This window comes from Pelodiscus sinensis, chromosome 15 (assembly GCF_052426305.1).
Source record: "Pelodiscus sinensis isolate ZL-2025 chromosome 15, ASM5242630v1, whole genome shotgun sequence".
Lineage (NCBI taxonomy): Eukaryota > Metazoa > Chordata > Testudines > Trionychidae > Pelodiscus > Pelodiscus sinensis.
The window spans coordinates 29,236,729-29,258,681 of NC_143066.1; the positions used below are offsets into that span (position 1 = coordinate 29,236,729).

Here is a 21,953-nt window from a genome sequence, read left to right on the forward strand (position 1 = left end):
TCATGGGTGAAATTCCATGTATCCTGCAAAGTGTTATTGGTTGTTCTGCTCTCATTTCTCAGCTCAAAACTTTCCTCTCTCCCCCAAACTCTGCCTTTGGACATGCATTTCTTCATTTCTGTGCATTGGGCAACTCGAGACGGAAACACATGATTCTTAGCCCATGTCTGACTCACATTCCTGGCCTAGCGTCTTTGCTCTCTGGGCAAGGGGGGGACAGAGAGGGAGTTTCCACAATACACGATGTGGCTCTAGAACATTTATATGGATCAATTCCTTTCCTAAGTCTTTTTTGATCATCATCCAACAGGAAGAATAAGCAATATGACTTTAAAGGCAGCAGCATCTCTAATAAGCCAACACTTCTGCTCAGCAACTGACACCAGAAAACTGGTGGTAGAGACCAGGAATAGGGTCAGCTCTTTGGATCTGGTAGAGCATGCTGCTTGCTTCCTTTTTCAGACTTTTCCCATCCCTTTCCATTCATCATAGGATCATAAATATCAGAGATGCAAAGTCATCCGGGGGGCGGAATGGTCACCTAGTCCCCATAGCCAATGCAGAATTGGCCCTCACAGTACAGTCCGTTTCCTTTGACTGTGGCTATGCTGGTACATTTTGACCAGACTGATGGGAAAGAATTGATGGGGAAAAGAGCTCCCCTTTGCTCCCATGAGCCTGATGCTACAGCCATTGACTGAGCCAGACTACAAAGAAGTTAGACTTTTGTTTCCCTTCCTCACCCCCCCAGAAGATGTTTCAGATACACCCTCCCCCACCCACACACACACACACCCCTTCACAGACAGTGGGCTGACTGGAAGGACAGATGCTATGCCCTCTATAAAGCAGTCACTTCTGCTTAATACCAACCCCCTCCCCACGACACTCCTCTGGAATCTCCCGCACGTCAGCACCTCACAGGGTCTGACTAGAGGCAAAGGACCAGCGGCTGATGAATTTTAGGAATTGTGGCCACCCCCAGCCCACACACTTTCTAAGAAGCTGAAACACCTGCAGAACCTTGGGGCCCTCTTGTGGTTTTGGGCAGTACAGCATGGAAGAAATAACCAGGAAGCGCAGAGTTGAACAATGAACCCTGGCTCGAGAGGGGCCAGTGTGAAAAATAGCAACACTTTTTCCGGGGGAGGGATGGCATGGTTGTGCATAGAAGACAGCGCCCCTAATCAGGAGACAGGCTTGATAAAAATCGAGATGTCTGGTCCCCCTACCTGGCTCTGGTTAGCAGGTGAGAACTCCACAGGGCCTCAAGAGCCAGGCTAGAATGTGAAGACCAGGTATCTGCATGTCTCATACCTCCACACCCCCACACAGTTCATGGGCCCCATTCTGCGTCTCTGACCCAGAGTAGAGCGACAACATCCCCCTGCCAACCATGCGCTAATGCATGTGTTCTAGTGAAGGGATCCTGAGAAATAAGCATGGGGTAGAGGGTGGGTATGACCCTGTTCAAATATAGAAGGATTTAACCAGGGTGTCTTAGATCCAAAGTCCCTGTACATGCTGTTGCCCCAGTTGAGTGCAGGTGCTGGGAAATATAATGCAGATGCCAAAGAGAAAGGAGTTCAGGCAACAGCTACCAAATAGGGAAGCACCAAGGGTGCTCAGAGATAGATGAGGCTGGACAACAGGCTTGGGAAGCTCCTCTAGATGGTGCCTCCCATGCTCCCTGCCCCATTCACAAGGTTATGACCCCCTAAGAAATGTCACAACAATCCAGGGCCCAGAGGTTGGAGAGGTAAGGGACAGGGGCGAGACATCAGGAGCAGTTTAAGGCCCAGAGCACTGCTGGGACTCATTTAAACCAGGCTGCTCCTAAGCAGCAGGAGGGTCAAGTTCAGTCTCATGCTCTTTTGCCTTGGCCCGCAAGCTGGTGGTGCTGCAGGAGCAAATTTCTTCTGGCTTGGCCCCAAATTCCTTGTACAGGGGAGGCCGAGGAGGAGGCTGTCCTTTGGGACCAGCGCTTGGCCAGTGACCCGGGTCTTTTTCCAGTATCCCAACTCCAGAGCTCTTCCTTGAACCTTCCGTTGCCTGGGGGGCCTGGGGCTTCTTGTGTCCCAAGGCCAACGAGCCCCTAACGAGGCCTTGGTCCAGAGCTCGTCCCTGCAGTTTCAGTTGTCTCCTCAGCTTTGCCCTGCGGTTCTGGAACCACACCTAGGGAAACCCAATGGAAAAGAGGCATTAGCAAACCAGCTTGTTGCCTGCCTTCACTCTTGGAGACGGTTACCCAAGGAAAGGTTTTAAACCAAAAGCAGAAAGTTCAGATCATGTCACCTAATTAGGGGAAATTTCATTGCAGAAGTGTCTCTCTGTCTCCGTAATGCCCCCAGCAGATTCCTGAGCCCGCAGTCAGTCCCAGAGGGAGAATCCCTGACCCGCTTTATACCCTCCGCGAGGGAACTGGACACTTTCGTATGGGCTCCCAGCACACCTCTCCCTCCCCTCATGAGCTGGGGCTGCAGAGAAACCAGGGGACATGAGCAGCTCTCTTATTCTGATCCAGTCAATGAGTCTCAAGCCTCATTGCCCCACCCCAAATCCAGGAGGGATCCATCACCCTTGCTTTCCAGCTGCTCAGGGCAGCTGTCAAAGTGACGAGAGGGGAAACTCAGGCCAGAGAGCAGGAGCCGGGCGGGGTGGATCCCACACACTCAACTGCCCCACCATGCTGCTGGGTGCCCTCCCCCTCTCCCGCCTTACCCATTTCCCAACCCTGAGAGGAGACGAGCCTCACTCCAGCTCTCCCACATTGCCTGTCCGGACCTGTGGCTGCTGAGTTACCGCCACTGGAGCCAACAGGCAGACAGAACTGATCCCGCCATCTAAGGGCTCCCACCTCTGACCTTCCCCCGCCCAAGGCAGACTCCTCGGTCACCAATGGCAATGGGGCTGGAACATCGACAGGGCTGGGAATAAGCACAGAGAAGAGCAGAGCAAACAGGAGGTGACAGGGCCTCCTGCAGCAGAGTCCAAGCCCCCGGCCTGGCAGCCTCAGAGGCTGGGGACAGTTTGTTTGTTTGTAAACTCTGAGGACAAGGGCAAGGTGCTATTGTCAAGGGTTAGCCTGGAGCACGGTACCCCATGAGTGTCCGGTACCTGAACCCTGGCCTCTATCAGGTCTAGCCGGAGAGCTAGGGCCTCCCTCATGAAGACGTCAGGGTAGCGTGTGGTCTCAAAGGCGGATTCCAGCTCCTCCAGCTGCCAGCTGCTGTAATTGGCTCGGGCTCGTCTCTGCCTCTGCGGACGAGCTTCCTCTGGAGGAAAACAAGGCCAGTCACGGTGACCCCCAACAAGCCAGTCTGATGATCCGTACTAGCTCAGAGGCCCAAAGAGCGGACAGTACCCTCCACTGGGCACCGCACTAGCCCTGCCCCCACTGTGCAGCCCTCCATTCACTGCCCGCTCACAGAGACAGAACTAGCCCTGGACCCTCCCATGCACAGCAGGGCAGCTACCTCTCATCACCGACTGGAAGACCTCGGTCTCAAACACATGAGGTGACCCCTCGTTCTCCTTTTAAATGAAGAAAGCCCCCACTCCTGAGCAGCTCTATTTCAGTCAGCTGATTTCATCTGGACCATTTGCTGTAGGGTCCGAGTGCATCACAATCTCGAATGTTTTTCGGATGGGATGGGTGACATTAAGGTCCTGGTCGGCATAGGGGTAGGGCCCTGGAAGCCCCGCCAACGGACTGAGACCCCATTGCACTAGGTGCTGTACAAAAAGACGGCCTGCTTGTGCTCGGACGGTGTCATAGGGCAGCTGGTGCCTGGGCATACATTAGCCCAGCAGCTTCCCTGGACCAAAGGAGAGGCGCCCATCCAGCCAAGTGAAGAGCGCAAGGCTACACCTGGGACTATCATGGGCTGCTAGTGGCAGCTGGACTGAGACAGTCTGCCCCCAGGAGAGAAAGCCACATCGGAGTGGAGCTAAGGCTGGTGGCAGGTCCCCAGACAAGAGGCCAGGGGTACATGGAAAAGCTGACAGACTGGGAAAATGTCCGGAGAAAGCAGCCAGAGGCCCCAGAGAGGAGTGTCCCTGAAGCTTGAGCCTAAGGAATGAGTTCACAGGCTGTTTTCTGGCTGTTCGCTACTCACTAAGAAAATACCCCCCCCCCCCCTTGAAAAGCCTGGGCATGGCAGCTCTGGGGCTGGCCAAGGGACAGATGGGCACCTAACCCAGAATTGGCAAAGCCACCAGTGAGCACAGTGTGTTCCTGGGGTCAGTCACATCTTTATTCTTCCCACTATCCCATTCCAGCCTGCTTTGTACAATACATAGTGTAGAAATGTACACTGGGGCCTATGGGGGGGGGGGGGCATTAGCACTATTTTTTCTATCCTTTCACTTGCCATGGTCCCTGGGTTCCAGCTGGGTAAGGTCTAAAGAGTGGGGATAACAACAAACCAATACATTTTAAAATCTGACTCCCCCTCTGACAATTGTGTCATTTTAAATTCCAGTATCTGGGAACCTTCCCATGGCTCAAAGCAAAGACTGTGCGTCCTGCTGGAAATGGGGGAATTTATCCCTGTCCCTTGGAGTCCTTCTGTCTTGTGTACCTGAGAGGTCCCCCAGCTCCTCCAAACCTGCGCCTTGGCTTGCCAGCAGCAGTGCTTGTTTGCAGGGCTCTGGAGGGCTGTAGTGCTGGAAGAGCTGGTAGCTGAAAAGGGGAGCTGGGAGGAAGAGGCTGCAAACAGGAGTGGATCTGAGGTGGGCTGAGAGAGCAGGGCTGTAGAAGTGAGAGGCAGCTGGGAGTGAAGATGCCGTGTATTCTGAGCTGAACATCCTCCTCTAGGGTCACACAAGCAGAGTTGCTGCACCTGGGTGGAAAGGAGACAGCTGGAAGATTCCTGCCCTTCTGGTCCATGAGGATCCCACCACATCCACCAGAGGAGAAGGAAAATGAGAAAGAGCCTTGACCATTGGGGAGACTTAACTCCAGTTATGCTGCAGTTCAGATTAACCAGGGATACTGCTTCTGCAAGAAACCCCGTGGTAGACCCTAGAGACCCTCCTGGGCTATATCCTGCCGGTTTCTTGGCTCAGATGTGACAGCAGAACAGATCTGTGATACTACAGCATTTCAGGGCCCAGCCCAAAGTCAGCACATATGGACTACTGAAGCTGAACAGAGATCTTTTCAGCCTCAGAGCACCTCTGGGGTCAATTTTAGGTTTTTAGCAGGGAGGTTCTCTCTCCAAACCGCCTAGCCCATCCCTAAAGAAAACAATGCCAGTTTTTGTTGGTTACTTATATAGCACCTCCAGCGTGCTAGGCAATCTACGATATTCGCGCAGTAGTAACACAATGACCTCGAAGGAGCCCACATTCCACTTGCCAACAAACCCCAAAGACATGAAATTCAGGGAGGATAAGTTACCAGCTGAGAAGATGGAAGGGGGAAAGAGAAAGAGACAAGTGAGTCCATCTGCACAAGAAGAGGAGAGAAAATGTCCCTCCCCAAGCTAATGTCACCCCTTCACTCCTCAGCATTATGGATACTCTCCATGCTGAGGAGAATCAAGTTCCAGTCCAGAACTAACCAGGATTCCTTCTCCCATTAGGACTGCACAGAACACCCCCGTTCTGAGCGGCTGTGAATCCCAAAGCAAACACAGCCCCTAGGAACATGGCAATCTTGACACAGTTTGAGCCAGACAATGTTCCAGGCGGGTCTTAGGTCATGGTGGAATGCAAAGAGGAAGATGCATTTCAACAGGCAGGAGGACAGTGGGGTCTGGGAACCCACTCTCAGAGCATTCCTTCCCCAAATGTTCTCCCCATCTTACCTGCACGGAGTAATTCGGAGATCTGCAGAGCAGACTGAATCTTGAACAGGTGAGCTCAGGTGGACTGGAGGATTAGAGGCACTGTTTATATTCATCCAGGTACGGCCGGGAACAAAGTGGAGACGGGTTCTCACCCAGCCCCTTTTTCTTAACCAAAAATTAATGTGAGGTTCTGATTAAATTACTGTGGTGGTCAGGAGAGTCTCTGCTGACCAAGATGTGTCCAGTGAAACCTAGCGCTGGTCTGGACTTACCTAGGTGTGTGTATGTAGAAGGCAAACTGCAGGAGAATCTCTGATCACCCACTTGACTCCAGCAGGTGTGAAATAAACTTTTTTTACCTGAAGCCTCTTCTCCAAGGCCCGCCCCCCTTCAGACACTAAGTTGACTTCTTCACTTCAAAGAAACTCCTCAATCAATTAGTGGGAAGCTTGAGCCGGGATTGAATTTCCAAGCAAATATTCCTACTAATGGCTCCCTTGCAGTGACCCGGAAAAGCTGTCTCACCTGCAGGAGCAGTTCACACAGCTCTCTCTAAACAAGAGATTCCAGTTGAGCCAAATGAGACATCTGAAGCTACCTCCACTTTACATGGCATCATATTCAGTATTGAGAGAGCCCCAGGCTTTCCAGTCAAGAATAGATTGTCCTGCACCTCTCCTGTCTCCACTGCTCCATTTGCACAGGTTATTATAAGTTTCTCTGATGGGAACATGGAGCAAGGGAATGAAATCCCACAACGCCAAGATCTTCTTTTTGCCTTCCAGGATTACTCCACACCTACAATTTCTGGGCATTTCTCTTACTGTTTATTTCCAGTTGGATTTTGCTCAGTTTCTCCAACGGCATGATATTAATTTTGCTCTTGTGACTTTGCAGGAGGAATAACGAGCAGTTAATGACTGTGTCCAACAAGAAGGAACTGAGAGTGACTAGATAAGAAGCGTAGAAGCCTTTGGAACTTGTTGGAGCAGGGCTAGAAGAAACTCAGGAATATGAACAGAGGACAGAGCATGGTTGGCTAGAAGAACCAGAAGTTAAGTCCAGAGGTCACTGAGAGGGCAGTGAGTTCCTATTGACGGGGGTGAGTGAGTCCCTGTGAGGCAGGGAGTGTCTCAAACCAAGGAGGAAGCAGTCTTCCAGCCTGCTCCCTCTGCAGGAGGCGATCGAGTCCCCACCAGCCTCCCCCTGAAATCTCTGCCACTCACCCCGTGCCATGGCATGGAGCTGGTTCGTTATTCGTGTGGCTACTACAGAAAGTACAGTGCAAAGCCTGCCACCACCAGGAGCAAGGGCTCTGGACTCTCCCAGTTCCTCAGGATCAGGCACCAGGCTTCAATGGCCCTGTGAGAATGTGTGAGGAGATGCAGCTCAAACTGCTGCTCAGACACCCCCTTTGCCCTCCACATGCCACAGACCAGGGAGGGAAGGCAGGCTTTCTCCATGAGCTTTTCCACTCTGGGGCCCCACCGCACCACAAGGGGCAGACCTCCAACCTCAGCCCCCAGCCTGCATCTGCAACCTACCCACTACACACATGAAAGAGGTAGCGATGAAGTGACTGGGGTGTGCAGGCTGCCGCGGGGCTGGACTGAGGGGAGTGAGCAGAGCTAGTGCAGAACCCGATGTGCTAGGAATGGAACAGGGCCAGAGGAAAGGGGCTTGGCAGAGTTGAGGGGCAGATAATTGCGGAAAATTTGCACCGGGCTTTCCGTACTGCCCTGCCTGCAGCCCTTTGTACCACAGCTGAGACACATTAAAAGAGAGAGGAGACGGACAGACCCAACCTGGCCAGGCCTGCCTCAGACTATCAGCAAACCTGCTGCTGTTCCCATCTGTTTCTCTCACAGCCTCCTCCCTAAGGCTATGTCTGCACTACAGCGGCATGTCAGCCCTTCAGCGCAGACTCTACAGCAGGGGTGGGCAATCATTTTTGAGAGGGGGGGCCACTTTGTGAATTTCTGAAGTGGGCACAGGCCACCCCGGAAAGGGCGGGGCCTTGGGTGGAAGGGGTGGGGCCAGGAGTGTTCGAGTGCTTCCCTACCCATAGACCCTGATTGTCCTGGGAGTGGGAGAGCACGTGAAGTCTTTGTCCCCCGCCCTGCCCGGGGTGCCCGGTGCCTACGGAGAACCACCAGCTGTTATGAACAGGAAAGAAGGAAAAAAGGAAGAAAGAACGCAGCAGCATCAGGAGGGGGCTGAAGGGAGGCTTTCCCCTTAGTTTGGGAGGCACCTTGCCTCCCCTCACCTCCCAGCCACTGGGAAGGACCGGGGAAAGGGAGCAGACAGTCTCTGGCCCCCCTGCCTGACCCCACCAGGGGCGCCCAGTTCCATCTGGTGCGGCGCACCCTGGCTGGAGGAGGAGACTTTGCGTGCTCCCCCATCCACAGGTCTAGATTAGCCTGGGAGCAGCAGGGTGGCTGCAGGCCAGACCAACCCGCCAAGCAGGTTGATTCAGCCCATGCAGGCTCCTTTGCACACTCCTGCTACAGCCACAAGAGGGGTTCTCCCATCACTGTAGCTAGATCAGGGGAAGAATTCGTTGGTCAACCTGGCACTGCCTACACCGGGGGTAAGGTCAGTATAGCTGCAGCTTTCAGGAGGGTGGATTTTTTACATCATAGCTTTGCCAATGTCAGTTTTCCATGTAGCTCAACTTGATCCACCTGATCTAGGTAAGTGGCCAAGAGCATCCGGGTCTGCCCAGGTACAGCTGCAGAGTGTCCCTGCCCCTAACAAAGGTGCAGGGGCGGAACAATGGGGCAGATTTCTATAACAATCTGTCCCAAGAGGGAAAGCAGCTTGCACAGAGGCCAGACTAGCGTGTGTCTTAGAGGACAATGGGAAGGTGCTCACTAGCTTTCCCACGTTGGCCTCTTCCCACTAACCTGTGCCAGTTAAAGGCCTGCAGGCTTTTATGGGGTTTCTGCTGACTGCAAACAAGGTGACAGGCCTGCACACCAAGGCCATCAAGACAAGTTCATCCATCTTACAGGGCGTGGGGAGCACTGTATGTATGCCTGGTGTGTGTATCTGGTTTTGAGGACTGTTAATAAAAAGGAGATGAAGTAGGATATTACTGCGTAAAAGACCCTGCAAACCTGCCAAAGGTAAGGTTATTCCTGAGCCTTAGGAACAGGGGAGGGTGGATGTCCCTAGAGAGTGCAAGTATTTTGTGTGGGTAAGAGAGAGGGAAGTGTTCTCAGACTGTAACTGGATCCCCCTCCACCAAGCTGGCCGCATTCAGTCCTGGATCATTTGCAGAGTAAAGCTGAGACATCCCTTGCGGGGGAGGAGGAAGCCCCAATCGCTCACACCTCAGACATCAAAGCAGGAAACACAGCCAGCAAGAGGAGCTCACCTCCAGCAGCGCTTGCCCAGAGCAGCTGATGGAGAAGAGCCAAGGCAGCATGAGGCGAAGCTGGGAGGTGAGTGGGGTACACACTCCGCCCCACCAGCAACCTTTCCCCTGTGAGGGGGCAACTGGTTTGCTCAGAATCACCCATTAAGCATCTGGGCCAGTAAAAAGCTTCCTAGTCACCTGCTCACCAGCAGTTTACACGTCACTGACACTATCGCATGCAGCCACAAGCGGGACACAACAGACATGGCCATATAGCAAGCACTCCTGCTTTCCCAGGGCGAGCAATCCAAGGTTGATTGCCTCCCATGGAACGGGCTCAGAAAAGGATCTACCTACTGAGTGTCTAGAGAAGTGTCAGTGTGTGCAGAGCTGGGATATACCAGGAAAAATGCTAGTGGTCTGTAAGTCACGGAGCGTCTCTCCCTAGCCGTGTGTGGCCAGTGGCTGCCTCATGTGGGAGAGGAGTTCCCTTCTGGAGCTCAGACACAGCTCTCCTACCTGGCCGTGCTCAGGAGACAGGAACTCAGCCCTAGGGGCAAACGTCTGCACCACAAAGCACCAATGGGCTCAAAAGGGAACCCCAATCCTCCATGGCAGTGTCTCAGCACAAAGGCTCAAGGATGCTGGGTTGCCACCTGTGCCTCTCTAGCATTGCTGCTCGAAAGAGACCAGCCGTCCAAGGCAGATGAACAATGATGGTGACTCCACTGGGCTCCTCTTCCCCATTCCCAACAAGTCGAGCCATTTATAACCCTCTCCCCTCACTTCTCTACCAAGGGAGTTTTAGATCACGCTCCTCCAAAGCAGGGGAGGGGTTTACAAGGCCTGCAGTGGATAGTGCTGTCAGTTTAGCTCAGCTGGGCTGCTTCCTCTTGGAGGAGGGGAGGAGCGAACCAGCTCAGCCCAACGGAGATGAAACCCAGTTATAAACAAGCACTGATTAAAAGGCGGGCCAGTGTCAATGCATCAGTAACGCCGCCGCTAACCGTTTTAGAACTGTCACTTCTCCCGTCCCCGATAAGAGGGGCTGGGCTCCAGGCCCATCATCCCGGCATTCCACTCCAGCGGCAACATGCTCTCCGCCTCGAGCTGTCTCGGCACTTCAAGGTGCCTCGCCTTCAAACCGCTCGCACAAAAGCCCCCAAATTAAAAGCACCGGGAACTCAACCTGAAAATTAATACTGGCATGCATTAGTGATCCTATTAGTCTCCTGCCGCAGCCGCCGCGCTGCATTCCCAGCCGCGACGATGGATCGCAGCTGGAACATCTAACTCTGTAATTCTAGCAGGCTCCAGTATTTGTGTCTCCATCCCCATAGGATCCAGCATGGGAGGATTGATTCAATGGAATGCACAGAAGGCAGCAAGTCATAAGCAGTGCCTCTTATTCAGTGAGATAAACGCAAACTCCAACTAGGCGAGGGGGCTGCAGCCGTCCTGCCAAATCAAGTGACTGCACCAGTCACATCTTTGCCACCCACGTTTTCTCTCACATTCCCTCCTCCTGTGAACTAACTTGCTGGTATCAAAAGGGAGCGTTTCAAAGCCAGCGACATGCGGTGCAGTTGCTCCTCACTGTGCACTATCAGCAGTCTTGCTTGTCTATGGCACCAAGTCCCCACAAACACCCTCTGCTATTCCAGACTGGGATGCCGGCAACATGGCTGTTTGCCAAACACACCTGGGAGACCCCGTGTTTCTTGAACAGAGGCAAATTAGCAACCGACATGGTGTTTGGTTTCAATGTTTAATTCATTTGAACAAAGACTTTGAAATCCAACTCTGGATCTGGGATTTCCAATGAAGCCTTTTCTGTAGGGTGGTGGGGGGTGTTAGGAGTGGGATACAAGCTGTCCCAGAAGAGCTTGGCCAGTCTACTTCATACTAACCTCCTCTCCCTTTTATTGCCTCTGCCTCCAGACATTCCCATTCCATCTGGAACAGTTCCTCAAATCCTGCCCTGTAGCCTTCTAGCTATTCCTGACCTACACCTCTTGGGGTGACACCGGCTTAGTGTGACGAACCTGTGGAGAGGTTTAGTAAAAGGACTAATTTCAGAATAGCCAGCAGATTTCACCTATCAGATGCGAACTCAGGGCATTAATCCCGCTGTCACCGAAACCCAAAAACAATGTTATTGTCTTGATTTTCTTCAACAATTTCTTCACTTAATTCATTTCTAGCTAATTGTTACAGCCCCTTCATTGGCTGTAAAGCAGATGCTCTGGAAGACAGGAGCACGTTGCATCATTAACTGTTGGCTCTAATCTCTTTATTTAAAAGGCCAGGCAGAGAATGATGGGCCGTGGTTAGAGTTGTTTGAGGTTTTTGATACCCCACCCCCGCTTTCTCCTTTTCCTAATGGGTTCCCCTCCCCTGTGAACTGGAACCAGTGAAGAGAGTTGGGGGAAAACACCAAAAGGGCCTCCCATTTTTTCCCAGGGCACATGAAAAGGTGCAAGACTAACAACACTGGAGAACAAAGTCTTCTTATCCCCAGAACAGGGAGCAAAAAGGCAGTGGCAGTCAAGTTTCCTCACTGCTGTCTCAGGCTGGACAGAGGGAAAATAGTTTAGGAGATGTCTACACTACACAAGTCCTTAACTCTGGTTAGCTAACTTGGGGTTAAGACGACACTTTTTTCAGCAGTGTGGACATACCCTTAGGCTCCACATCCATTCAGGTCTTGGTCTTTCTTCTGAGAACACCAACCAACAAGCCAATTGTGATGTGCATCCATGTCCTTGAGGAACATACTTCTCCTGCCAGTGCATTTCACTAACCCAAAGCAATGAGATCACAATGCCCATCTCTGCCACCTGCAGATCAAGAGGTGAAGGGAGCCCTACCTTAGTTATTGCTCATTTACTCATTACTCTGCATTAAACCAAACTGCACTGACACCATTCCTGGGGTAAAGCAAGAGACTAAGGGGAAAGAAATAGGACAGCCAGCATATGAAGCAGAGACTAAGGGGATGTGTTTAATTGCAAAAGAAGCAGGGAACCTACCAGCCCAGGGGTCAGCAATCTTTTAAAACCAAAGAGCCAAACTACATCAAAATTCAGAACAAGTGGTCAACAAAGAGCCGTATAAGAATGCCCATTTGCAGGATTAAAAACATACAACTTAATATTATTGGTAATTGACATGGTGATTAATAATAGCATAAATGAAACGTTGTACTCACAGACTTTATTTAATAGGACTTCTGCTGCTGCATCTTTTTGCACAGTTCTTTGAAGTTTACATCGTAACTGGTCAAATCCAGCTTCATGTACACATTCAGACTGTCTTCTGTCAATCTTATGGTAGGGACTGGGGATGTGGGGATATGATGGGCTCAGGGCAGTGGGTTCAGGTATATGGTGAGCTCACGGTTGGTAGGGCTGGGGGGTGCAGGAGTGTTATGATGCTGCAGCCAGATGGGGGCTGGGCACCAATTGGGGGCTTGTTGGCCAGGCTTCATTTTTAAATAAAGTAAAATATTATGTCCAACACAAAAGGTTTCAACATTGTCTTTATGGCAGGAGCAGGGAACCTTTTTTGGGTTGGAGGCCACTGACTCACAGAAAAATCAGGGGACCACACAAGTGAGAAGTAAAAAAATTCTTCCAAAAGCCCCCAACCCTCACTGATGTAGTCCCCCACTGAAACACCTCACTCCCCTGGTGCTCCAGCCCTATGGTGGGCTGTAGGGAAGACTAAGGTTCAAGGCTTTAGGTCATATTTATTCTTCTGGGGTTCCAGGGTCAGTGGATTTTGTGGGCCCCCCTAAGTTCTGAGGGGGGCCAAAAATGAGGAGGTAAGTGTGTGGGACAGGGCTGCCAGTGAATGGGATACGGATGGGAGTGCAGGAGGTGGGGTATAGGAGGGGGTGAGGGGGTGAAGTCTGGTTGGGGGGGAAGGGGCAGGAGCAGTCTGAGGGCAGGGTGGTGGGTCAGGAGCAGGCTCTCTGGCTGGGGGAGGGTGAGTGAGTGAGGTGCATGAGGGTTGGAGGGGGGGCACTTATTTACTTTCATGCTGCATGTAACACGGCCTCCCCCTGCTCCCATTTGCTGGGCAAGATTTGCGGGGGAAGCCTGCAGGGTGTCCTAGGGGAGAAAAAAGGCAACGCACATGGAGCCATCTCTGGTTCCCCACACGCTGGAAGAAGGAAAAGGACAGTGCACAGAGCCATTTTATTCCCCGTACACCAGATCCGGAGGGGAGGCTCACGGTTTTCTCCCCCCACACAGGAAGCCGATGCTGGCGTTCCAGTCTTGCGGGGGGCTGTAGTGCCAGCGCTGGCCCCCTGCTGCACGGGGAGCTGAATTGGGGCTCCAGAAAAGCCGTATCAGCAGAATCCAGGGGTAAATGACCAGTGGATCATCAAAGATGCGTTCTGTGTAGACCCTGCTGCCATGGAGATGTTTGCGTGGGTGCAGCAAGGCATTCTTTGTTGACATACAACAATAACAATTAACAGCCATTCCTACCGTGGGAGCTCTGGCTGCCATGGCCCAAACATGGAAATCTGATCCAGCAGATGCTGGGCCCAATTCCATCTCCTCCGGGGGATGGTTTTCTGCTTGCACAGCAGAAGGAAAAATGAACAAACAAACCCTTCCGGCCAAGGGGAAGAGTCCGCTTTGGTTGTAGAGGGCTGCAAATAGGTTTTCTGTGGAAGTTCTGTCTTGCAGAAACAGCTGTCCAGAGGGAAGAAGGAAAAGAACAGAACCTACAGCGGAGATGCTGTAATAGCAGCAGGGAGCAGAGAAAGGGAGCATAATAGAAACTAGAAGAATTTTAATTTACAAAGGAATCACAAACTATAACACTGAGTCTCTTGCTCTGTACAGATTTCTGGATTCCCTCCAACACGTTAAGGACAATCCAGAGGTCACCAGTTTAGAGAGCACCACAGCAATTCTCCCTTCCTCCACCCCAAACAGTATGGCATCCCGGATGTGAGCTGGTGATTGAAGTTGTAGGCACTGTCCAACAGGAAGTGGTAAATGCCATCTCAGATCCCAGGAAGGATGTGGTCCCCTATAATACGCAGTGCACAGACGCCCTTTTGCCTTCACCAAAGTGATGTCTTAAGTAGGATCTATCCCTGTATTCCATCAGACCGCAGGCAAGAGCTCTCCTCCTGCTTAGGCTGCCCTTCCACGGTGGGTCTCTCTTATCCCCTTCAGCATGCGGGCGGGAACGCAAGTGCCTCCTCCCAGCCATTCACGTCCACTGGACAAATCAGTTCCCAGGACATGGATGTTCACATCATGGTTTCCATATGAAGAACTTTCAAGGCCTCTGAAATCTGGGAGCTGGTGTCTATCTGTCCATACATGCCAACCAGAAAGGCCCTGTGCAATAATACTGCTGCATGTTCTGTGAAGCGGAAAAGAGAAGCATAAGAATTGATCTGACCAGCCCTGATTTACCAGTAACCATCAGACGGCACAGAGGAAATGCTAGGACTAGTCCCAGCAAGAGAAACAACAGTGCAGTCGAACTAAGTTTTAAATTCTGCAGATGGGGAAAAGGAGGAACTACACACTCACCCCCAAGCACACAATTAACACTCCAGACAAGTATATGATGGATACAAAGCGCCTTAACTCAAAGGGGAAAACAGTGATACGACCAGAACTATTTGACAGAGAAGCCAATGCTGGTCAGACAGGGACTCGCTGCAATGAATCCCTTCTGTGGTGTTCAGAGTGAAGGTACCACTGGGCAGGCCAGCAAATAGCACCAGACCAAGCAATAATGTCTAGCGAGAACTTCCATGGAAATTCCAAGTCTCCAGCACAGACAAAAATAAATCCGAGACTGAAAGCAGTTGAAGCAGAGACCCCTGGGAAATCAGCTTCCAGCCTCTCGCACTTGAGTGTGCAACAGTAAACGCAGAAACCTAGACTTACCTTGGCAGAGAAGGGTGTATTCAGGCAGGTTTCTCAGTGCTGTCTGCACCACCTCGAAGTCTCTGCTGCCAAGGCAGTACATGAAGGTGGGGAGGAAGTCAGCAGCAATGCTGGGAACAAAACACAGCCCTGTCATTACAATCCCCACCCTTAGCATCCAGGGAACAAGAAAGAGTCCAAGCCCTATGCAGAACAAAGGAGAGAAGGAAGTGACTCAGGAGCATGGCATTCATGGATATCGCCATTTCTCACCTGGGGTTGTTCTGAATTGAGCGCAGAGCTAGGCTGAAGGCCAGATTCCGGCAGGACTCTTCTGAAGAGCTCATCAACCTTTGCAGATGAGTCTGAGAGGAGACAAGGCTGATCAGCAAGAGACCCCATGGCAACATTAGGTGCAAGCCTTTCAGACTTACATTACCACCTGCGCGGCACTGCTCCCGCCCCGCTAACCATCTATCCACCAGGTAAATGCTGAGCCAGGGTCATGGCAAGGGGATTTCTGTAAGAACCATCAGCCAGTTCTGAATGCTTTAAGCATCCAGAGTGGGTTTTCTCTTGCTCTGTGCAGGGCAATTTTGATTGACATCCATTTCCCTGGCCCCTTGTTAAGTGTTTCTTGTAGAACGATTCGCCTTTTTCCGTAGACCGGTATTACGAGGTGGTTGCTTAGCCCTGCTGGAAGCTTCTCCTTTGAGTTGAGAAATGCTCACCTCTAAGGTGGTAGACCTCATGACTAGAAGGGACCCAGCGTAATGGAGAGAAGGGAAGAGGAAGTGTGTACGTGTGAGCAAGCATGTGTGTAAATGACTTAGTGCACACAATCACGTGGCAGTTGATGGCCCAAACTAACTAAGGAGGTAATTTCTCAGAACTGGCCTACCCACAGACAATGGGATAATGATGTGATAAAGCAGAGGGAAGACAGAACCTTAATAAACTGTGCAAGGGGACCTAGGTCACTTCTGGGCTACATCTACTCACCGCAAAAAAGGAGAGAATTTCTGGTCGTCGTCTGGACATCTCATCCACATCACTCAGCACCTCCAAGATATCTGGGGGAAGCCAGAGATGGAAAAGGGTAACTCATCTTCACTGATCCAATGCAGTGGCATCAGAAAAGCCCCAAAGGGAACATCTCAAACACAGGAGTCCTCTGCTGAGCTATCAACCTAGCATGCAGAACTAAAGGAGAGCAATCCTGCTTCAAAGAGGACCTCAAAAGGGTGCTGTAGATCAACACCTCCAGAACTGCACCCGCCACATTAGCTGCTAGCATTGCTGTCTGTGGCAAGTTTCAGTATGGGATCAATTTCTATTGTAACAGTAAATGATCTTTACATAAGGCCTTGTACAGCAACATCTTGACAAGCAAATCTGCAGACCATGCCCATGCAGGGATCAATTCTCCTATTTCTGAGTTGGGCAGCAGTGGGCTAACCCCACACGATAATGTCTCAGATCAGGACAATGAAGTGTACTGGATACAGATGCTATTAAAAGAACCTTAGGGAATCCAAGTGCAGCTCCCTAGGAGACTATTCTAACAGCTTGAACTTTTGTGGAGAGCACAAGGGGAATTTTGATAACTATAAACAGTTGGGGAGCTGGAACTTAAAATTTTACATCTCATCCCAAATACACCACTTCCATCAACCCAGCACCACAAATGCAGTGCTGGCACCCTGGTTCAGAACTAACCCATGGCCAAGTACCACCCAATGAATCAACCACCTCACTTCCAAGAGCTCCTAAATTGTATTGGGGGGGCTCCCATCCAAACACAGAACAGGTTCAACTTTGTTTAGGTCATGAGATGCGACATGATTGCATCTCATCATTGCGGCTTTAGGAGACTAGCTCTCCTCTTACAGGGGAAGACCACAGGCTATGGTTTCAATTCTACAGTAACGTGTCTGGCAGCTTCCCTGCACTGGGCTCCTGGCTGCAAGCCAAATACCAAGTTAGCTGATTTTTATCTATATGCTCCCTCTAGTTCTGGTCTAACATTCTTGGGAAGTGCAGCTGGGAGTAGCTACCATGCTCCAGTCAAGAGAGGTGGGTAGAAGGATTCCTGTCAGTCAAGTCTACAAGGTGTTCTGGGAAAGCTGTCCCCACTTACCCTCCACAGTCTGGCCCCTGGAGAGTCTTTTCATGTATGGTGCCATTTCCGCTGGAGTGAGGGGAGTGAAGAGGGACACACTGACCAAGGGCAGAGAGCCTGCGGCTGCTTCATCTGAGACAGAGAGAAACAGTTAACTCCCAGGCATCCTCTGGGCATCTGGCATTCCCAGCCAATGGATTACCAGGGCATCTGCTCAGAGTGGTACGGGAGAGGGAAATATCCTTAGACTGTAATACCCCAGAATTTCCCAAGGTATAACCCTAACAGGATGAAGTCTATGAGCAGGGAAGAAGCAGCTGTATCCTTGGGAGATCTTCCTGAGGGTCTGGCCTGAAGACAAGCAGAGAGCAGACTCCCTAGCAATATATACCTTTGGGGCTACTATTCCACTGCATTGAGAAGCTCAGAGAATTATGACAAATGAGAAGTCAGCATTTACCTCTTCCAAGGCCCTGGTTTCACTACTGCTGACCAGTTCCTCACAAGAATGTCTATGAGGACACAACCTTCACTCTCAGTTCCTTTCCTTCTCCCCTTCACTGTCCAATTAGGGCTGGGAGTGCAGAGCTCAGGGCGAAGTCCACATAGAAGCAAGAGAGCTTCAAACCATAGCACAGGGGGTAGAGATTAAAGAGTTATTCACTCACCATCCTTTTCTTCTTCAGAGCCTCTGTCCAAGACACCACTCTTACTGGGCAAGCTCAGCCCAGCCAGGAGAGATTTCAGCATCACTAGGTCACTGTTATCTGATGACAGGTCACTATGGTGAAAGAAAAGACATCTCTGGCATAAAACACCAACCATCAGCTCAACGTCATGGTATGGAAAGGAACAACTCAGGGTACATGCATGAATGTGTGGGGAAAAGGAGCCAAGATTCATTTCAGTAACTGTGGGGAAAGGGGAATTAAGGGTAGAGAAGAAGGAATCAAGCAGTGGACAAAGAGGTCTCAGTAGGCATGATAGAAAACAGACAGTAGCCAGAACTGCTGAAGCCGCTTATGGCAACTCGATCTTCCTCCCTCGGAGGGTGGGGAGGGAGAAGAGGTGCAAAATATATTGACCCATGTGCTTGCAGATGGGACCCCATACCCTCTAAGTCTGGGGAGAACTCTGCTGCCATCTGCCTGGAAACATGCAGTGTCTTATGTGTGAGAGTAAGAAAATCTGGTTTCTAATCCTGGAGTCTGTATAAGCTGATACCAGTCATTTAACCATCCTGTCCCTCATTTTCTCCATCTGTAAAAGGGACACTATTGTGCATGTACCTTTTTAAAGCTCTTGGAGATCACTAGGGGAAAAGCCCTGCAATAAGAGCTAAATAGAAACTTTTCTCTTGTTTCCTGTCTGGTTAGGAGACTGACGCCAGCAATTTATTTTTAAGGGGGACAGCAATCTTTACAGATGGCCCTTTGCCTGTGCACCAGTACAAACTACAGAATATTCTGGCAGCCAATTAGCTCCAGGGAGCTGGGCAGTCACAGCTGGGAGGTATCAGAGCAACGGGAATGAGGTGAGAACAGAACACTTACTGAAGTGGGTCAGAATGTTTCTGCAGGAAAGACACAGCTGCCTGGGCATTGCACGTGATGTACTTGTGAATGAACTGGACGAACTTGGTGATGAAGGCAGCCAGGTGACGTGAAGACCTCCTGTAGTTCTGGATGGAGGCAAGGAGGGACACCACACCTAATCAAAAGCACTAACACCCAGATGAAGCCTAAAAGTCCATGTGCTGGCCTTCCCTTCCCTGTTCCTGCACCCGGCTATGTATTTGTACGTGCACACATGTATAGTGTGACACAGCATCCTGAGATGGTCAGATACCAACTCCTCTTCCACAATGGTTGGCTGTATGTCAGGGGTGGGCAATAAGACAGTGGCAGATCACCAGGCTTAGCCCCTGTGGAGCTGGACCTGTCTGTAAAAGGCAATGTTCTCCTACCAGCAGCAGGCGAATGAAGGAGAGAAGACAGTCCCACAGCGCCCCCTGGTGCTCACTCTGGAACACCTGTGGCTGAAGCAATTCCAGGATGCCCAGGACATGGATGAAGAAAGTCAGGTGGTTCTGCTGTCGAAATTCCTGGAAATTGAGATGGACCCGCCCGTGAAGCAGAGCTGCGATCATCGGCAAGTGTCTGAAATGAGAAGTAAAGCATTCACTTCCAAGCCCTCCCAGAGCAACTGGGTAACAGAACAACCAGGAGGTATTCTGCTCCCCCCTCTCCCTGTACTCTACAAGATTTATGTTCTGAGCCCTATGTCTAGCACCAGAACATCCCCCTTCCCACATTTCTCTTCTCTGGCCCCACTACCAAGGAAACCTTTTACTAGCAGGGGCATTGCCTCACCAGGAGAGATGCCCAGCAAATGGAGCATGCTCCAGACCTATCCTCAGGATTGCATCGGGAATGTTGTCGTCGTTTTGGAACAGGCGCTAATACTAACAGAGGTCCAGCAGAAAAGACTCCAGGCAGAGGTCAGTGAGGAGAAGGGCAGTACCTAAGCAGAAGGATGGGGTGAGCCACAGCTAGCTTCCTGCATGCCATGTTGGCATCCCACACGCGGCTCTCAGCTGACTTGGAGTCGCAGGCCTCTGCGAGGAGGGTGATGAATCGGTGAACCAGGGCATCAAGCTAGAAAGAATCACAGTTAAGAAAACAAAGTTCAGTGGCTTAAAGCTGAAAGAGCAAATCTTCAACCTCTAGGTGGGGTTTCAAGTTTCCTTTTAACTAGGGAGAGAGTTACAACAAATTTGATTTTCAGTTAAGTTGCGGGATAAGCCATCAAAGTTCCATCTAGCAAGGGATCTACAGTCCCAAGTCCCTAACAGCATCAAAGCAGGAACTGAAGTTTGCCTGTTTCTCCTTCTCCGATAATAATAAGGTGCCTAACATAACTAGGGATATTATAGTTTAATTTAATAATCATGTAACTGCACCAAATCTTAGCAGTTACACAATTATTCGACTGTCCCTGGGAGTAGGGTGGAGCCAGTTCTCCCAGCCCCATGCCCAGGGAGCCCCCTGCTGCCCTACGCTGCTGCCTCTGTATCAGAGGCAGCAGAGCAGAGTGGGGGCAGCAGCAGCCTCTGCCCATGGGGAGGCCCGAGCTCCCCATGGACAGAGACTGCATCGGCATCCCGGCTGACCCCACCTGCTGCCTCTGATATAGAGGCAGCAACTTTGGGGGTTGCGGGGCTCTGTGAAGCCGATGCTTGTAGGGAACCAGCTTTTAAGCTGGCTCCCCCTGAGCACTGACTCCTGCCTGCCCCCCCACTCACTCTGCCCCGTGGGAGGCAGCAAGGGGGAGCAGGCAGCTTCGCGGAGTTGCTCTTGCTAACCCCCCTCACCCTCCATGCTACTGCTTCTCTATCAGAGGCAGCAGCACAGGAGTGGGCGGGGGGAGGGTAGGCGGCTTCATGGGATCCAGTGCTTGTGGGGATCCAGCTTAAAAGCCAGCGCCTAATGACTACGCGCACTCCCAAGGGGGAAGGGGAGGAGGGTGTATAGTTATTAGAATTATCCGATAAGCCAAGGCTTATTGGTTAATTGTTTAAACGACTATATACTAACATCCCTAACCATAACCTGGGGGAATATAAGAGTGTTAATTAAGCCCTTATCACATAGGAAAAAAGCTGCAGTCTTTATGTTGCCTTGGTTTAGACAAGGACAAAATATTAAAGTCCAGCGTGATCTGGAGTTAAGGCAAGCAGAGGGCAGGAGTTCCACATGGAACCAAGGGGAAGAAGGTTACAGTCCAAGGCAGCGTGCTCATTCCCTTTTCGCATCCTATCAACTCAGCTCCCATGCTTGTCACATGGATATAAAGAATGGAGACGCACGCTTTGTTGCCTTCATGGCCCTTTTATTCCTTACCTTGCAGGTGCTGCTGTCTGCGGCCCCTTCCCTGGTCAGCAGCATCTCAGGCATGGGCACCAGGAGCTCTGGCAGCTGCAAGTAGATCTGCAGGAGAAGGTCCTGGCAGCGTTTTCCCACTGAGCTGAAAGAGGAAAGATATCAATGCACAATTACAGTTCTAGACCAGGGAGAGCACGTCTGACGTGTATCAGAGGCCTTAATAGCCACATCTGGCTCCTCCACAGCTACAGATACTGAACAGCTAGAGGCAAAGAACTGCAGCCACCATGGTGCTGCTGTCTTAATGGCACTTCACTCTTAGATAGCCTTCATAGAGCTGTCTGCCTTTCTCAGAGCAGTTCTTTGAGGCTTTCTGACGTGGCTGCCTCTGATTCTCTAGTAGAAAGCACTGCAACTGCGAAGCTGCCGCTGGGCATATGGCAAGCGGTAAATCCATCTGAAAGTCCCTGAAAGCAGAGTTTCTACACCATGTCAGTGTTAAAAATGCAAATCCTCCCCTCAAAGAGTGAATCCCTCTTTTAAAAAATAACTGTAGTCAAAAACGAGTATACAAAATGGCCCATTCTGACTCAGCCACATGGACAGCAGGTGTGCTGGGTCACATTCTGCATCAGCTGGGCGACAGACCAGGCTTTTTCAGCTCTACCATGGATAAGTCCAGGGTTTAGAGTGGTTCAATTTAGATGTGCGCTCTTCCTGTTGGCTCGGTGGGCTTTGCAGTGCTACAGAGAGCAGGTCTCAGCTCCGTTCTGCCATCAGCATAATCAGGGCTCAACAAATATGGAGAGTAGATTGCAATCCAGAAGAGCTGGGTTTGGGTGATCTGCGTATGCGCAGAACGATCTGCACATGCACAGTTCA

The 21,953-nt window shown here is 51.1% G+C and overlaps 2 protein-coding genes across 3 annotated transcripts in view; both read right to left on the reverse strand.

The window, feature by feature from the left end:
- Nucleotides 1-809: 809 nt before the first annotated feature.
- On the reverse strand, nt 810-13,799 carry LOC102458324 (paired mesoderm homeobox protein 2-like). The gene is made up of 3 exons (XM_089769279.1): nt 4,584-13,799; nt 3,118-3,275; nt 810-2,175 (listed from the first exon to the last, which is right to left on the reverse strand). The coding sequence occupies exons 1-3, from the start codon at nt 4,807-4,809 to the stop codon at nt 1,837-1,839; spliced, it is 723 nt and encodes a 240-aa protein (XP_089625405.1). The 5' UTR covers nt 4,810-13,799; the 3' UTR covers nt 810-1,836.
- A 149-nt stretch (nt 13,800-13,948) lies between these two features.
- Nucleotides 13,949-21,953, reverse strand: part of INTS1 (integrator complex subunit 1) — a 41,357-nt gene continuing 33,352 nt past the window's right edge. For both annotated transcript variants that reach the window (XM_075899571.2, XM_075899572.2), the window contains exons 39-48: nt 21,090-21,213; nt 19,711-19,844; nt 19,154-19,346; nt 18,741-18,868; nt 17,856-17,968; nt 17,206-17,319; nt 16,068-16,138; nt 15,339-15,430; nt 15,087-15,196; nt 13,949-14,550 (exon numbers count right to left, since the gene is read on the reverse strand). In XM_075899571.2, coding sequence (XP_075755686.2) covers nt 14,435-14,550; nt 15,087-15,196; nt 15,339-15,430; nt 16,068-16,138; nt 17,206-17,319; nt 17,856-17,968; nt 18,741-18,868; nt 19,154-19,346; nt 19,711-19,844; nt 21,090-21,213 — 1,195 coding nt within the window. In that variant the 3' untranslated portion in view covers nt 13,949-14,434. The remainder of the gene's footprint in view (nt 14,551-15,086; nt 15,197-15,338; nt 15,431-16,067; nt 16,139-17,205; nt 17,320-17,855; nt 17,969-18,740; nt 18,869-19,153; nt 19,347-19,710; nt 19,845-21,089; nt 21,214-21,953) is intronic.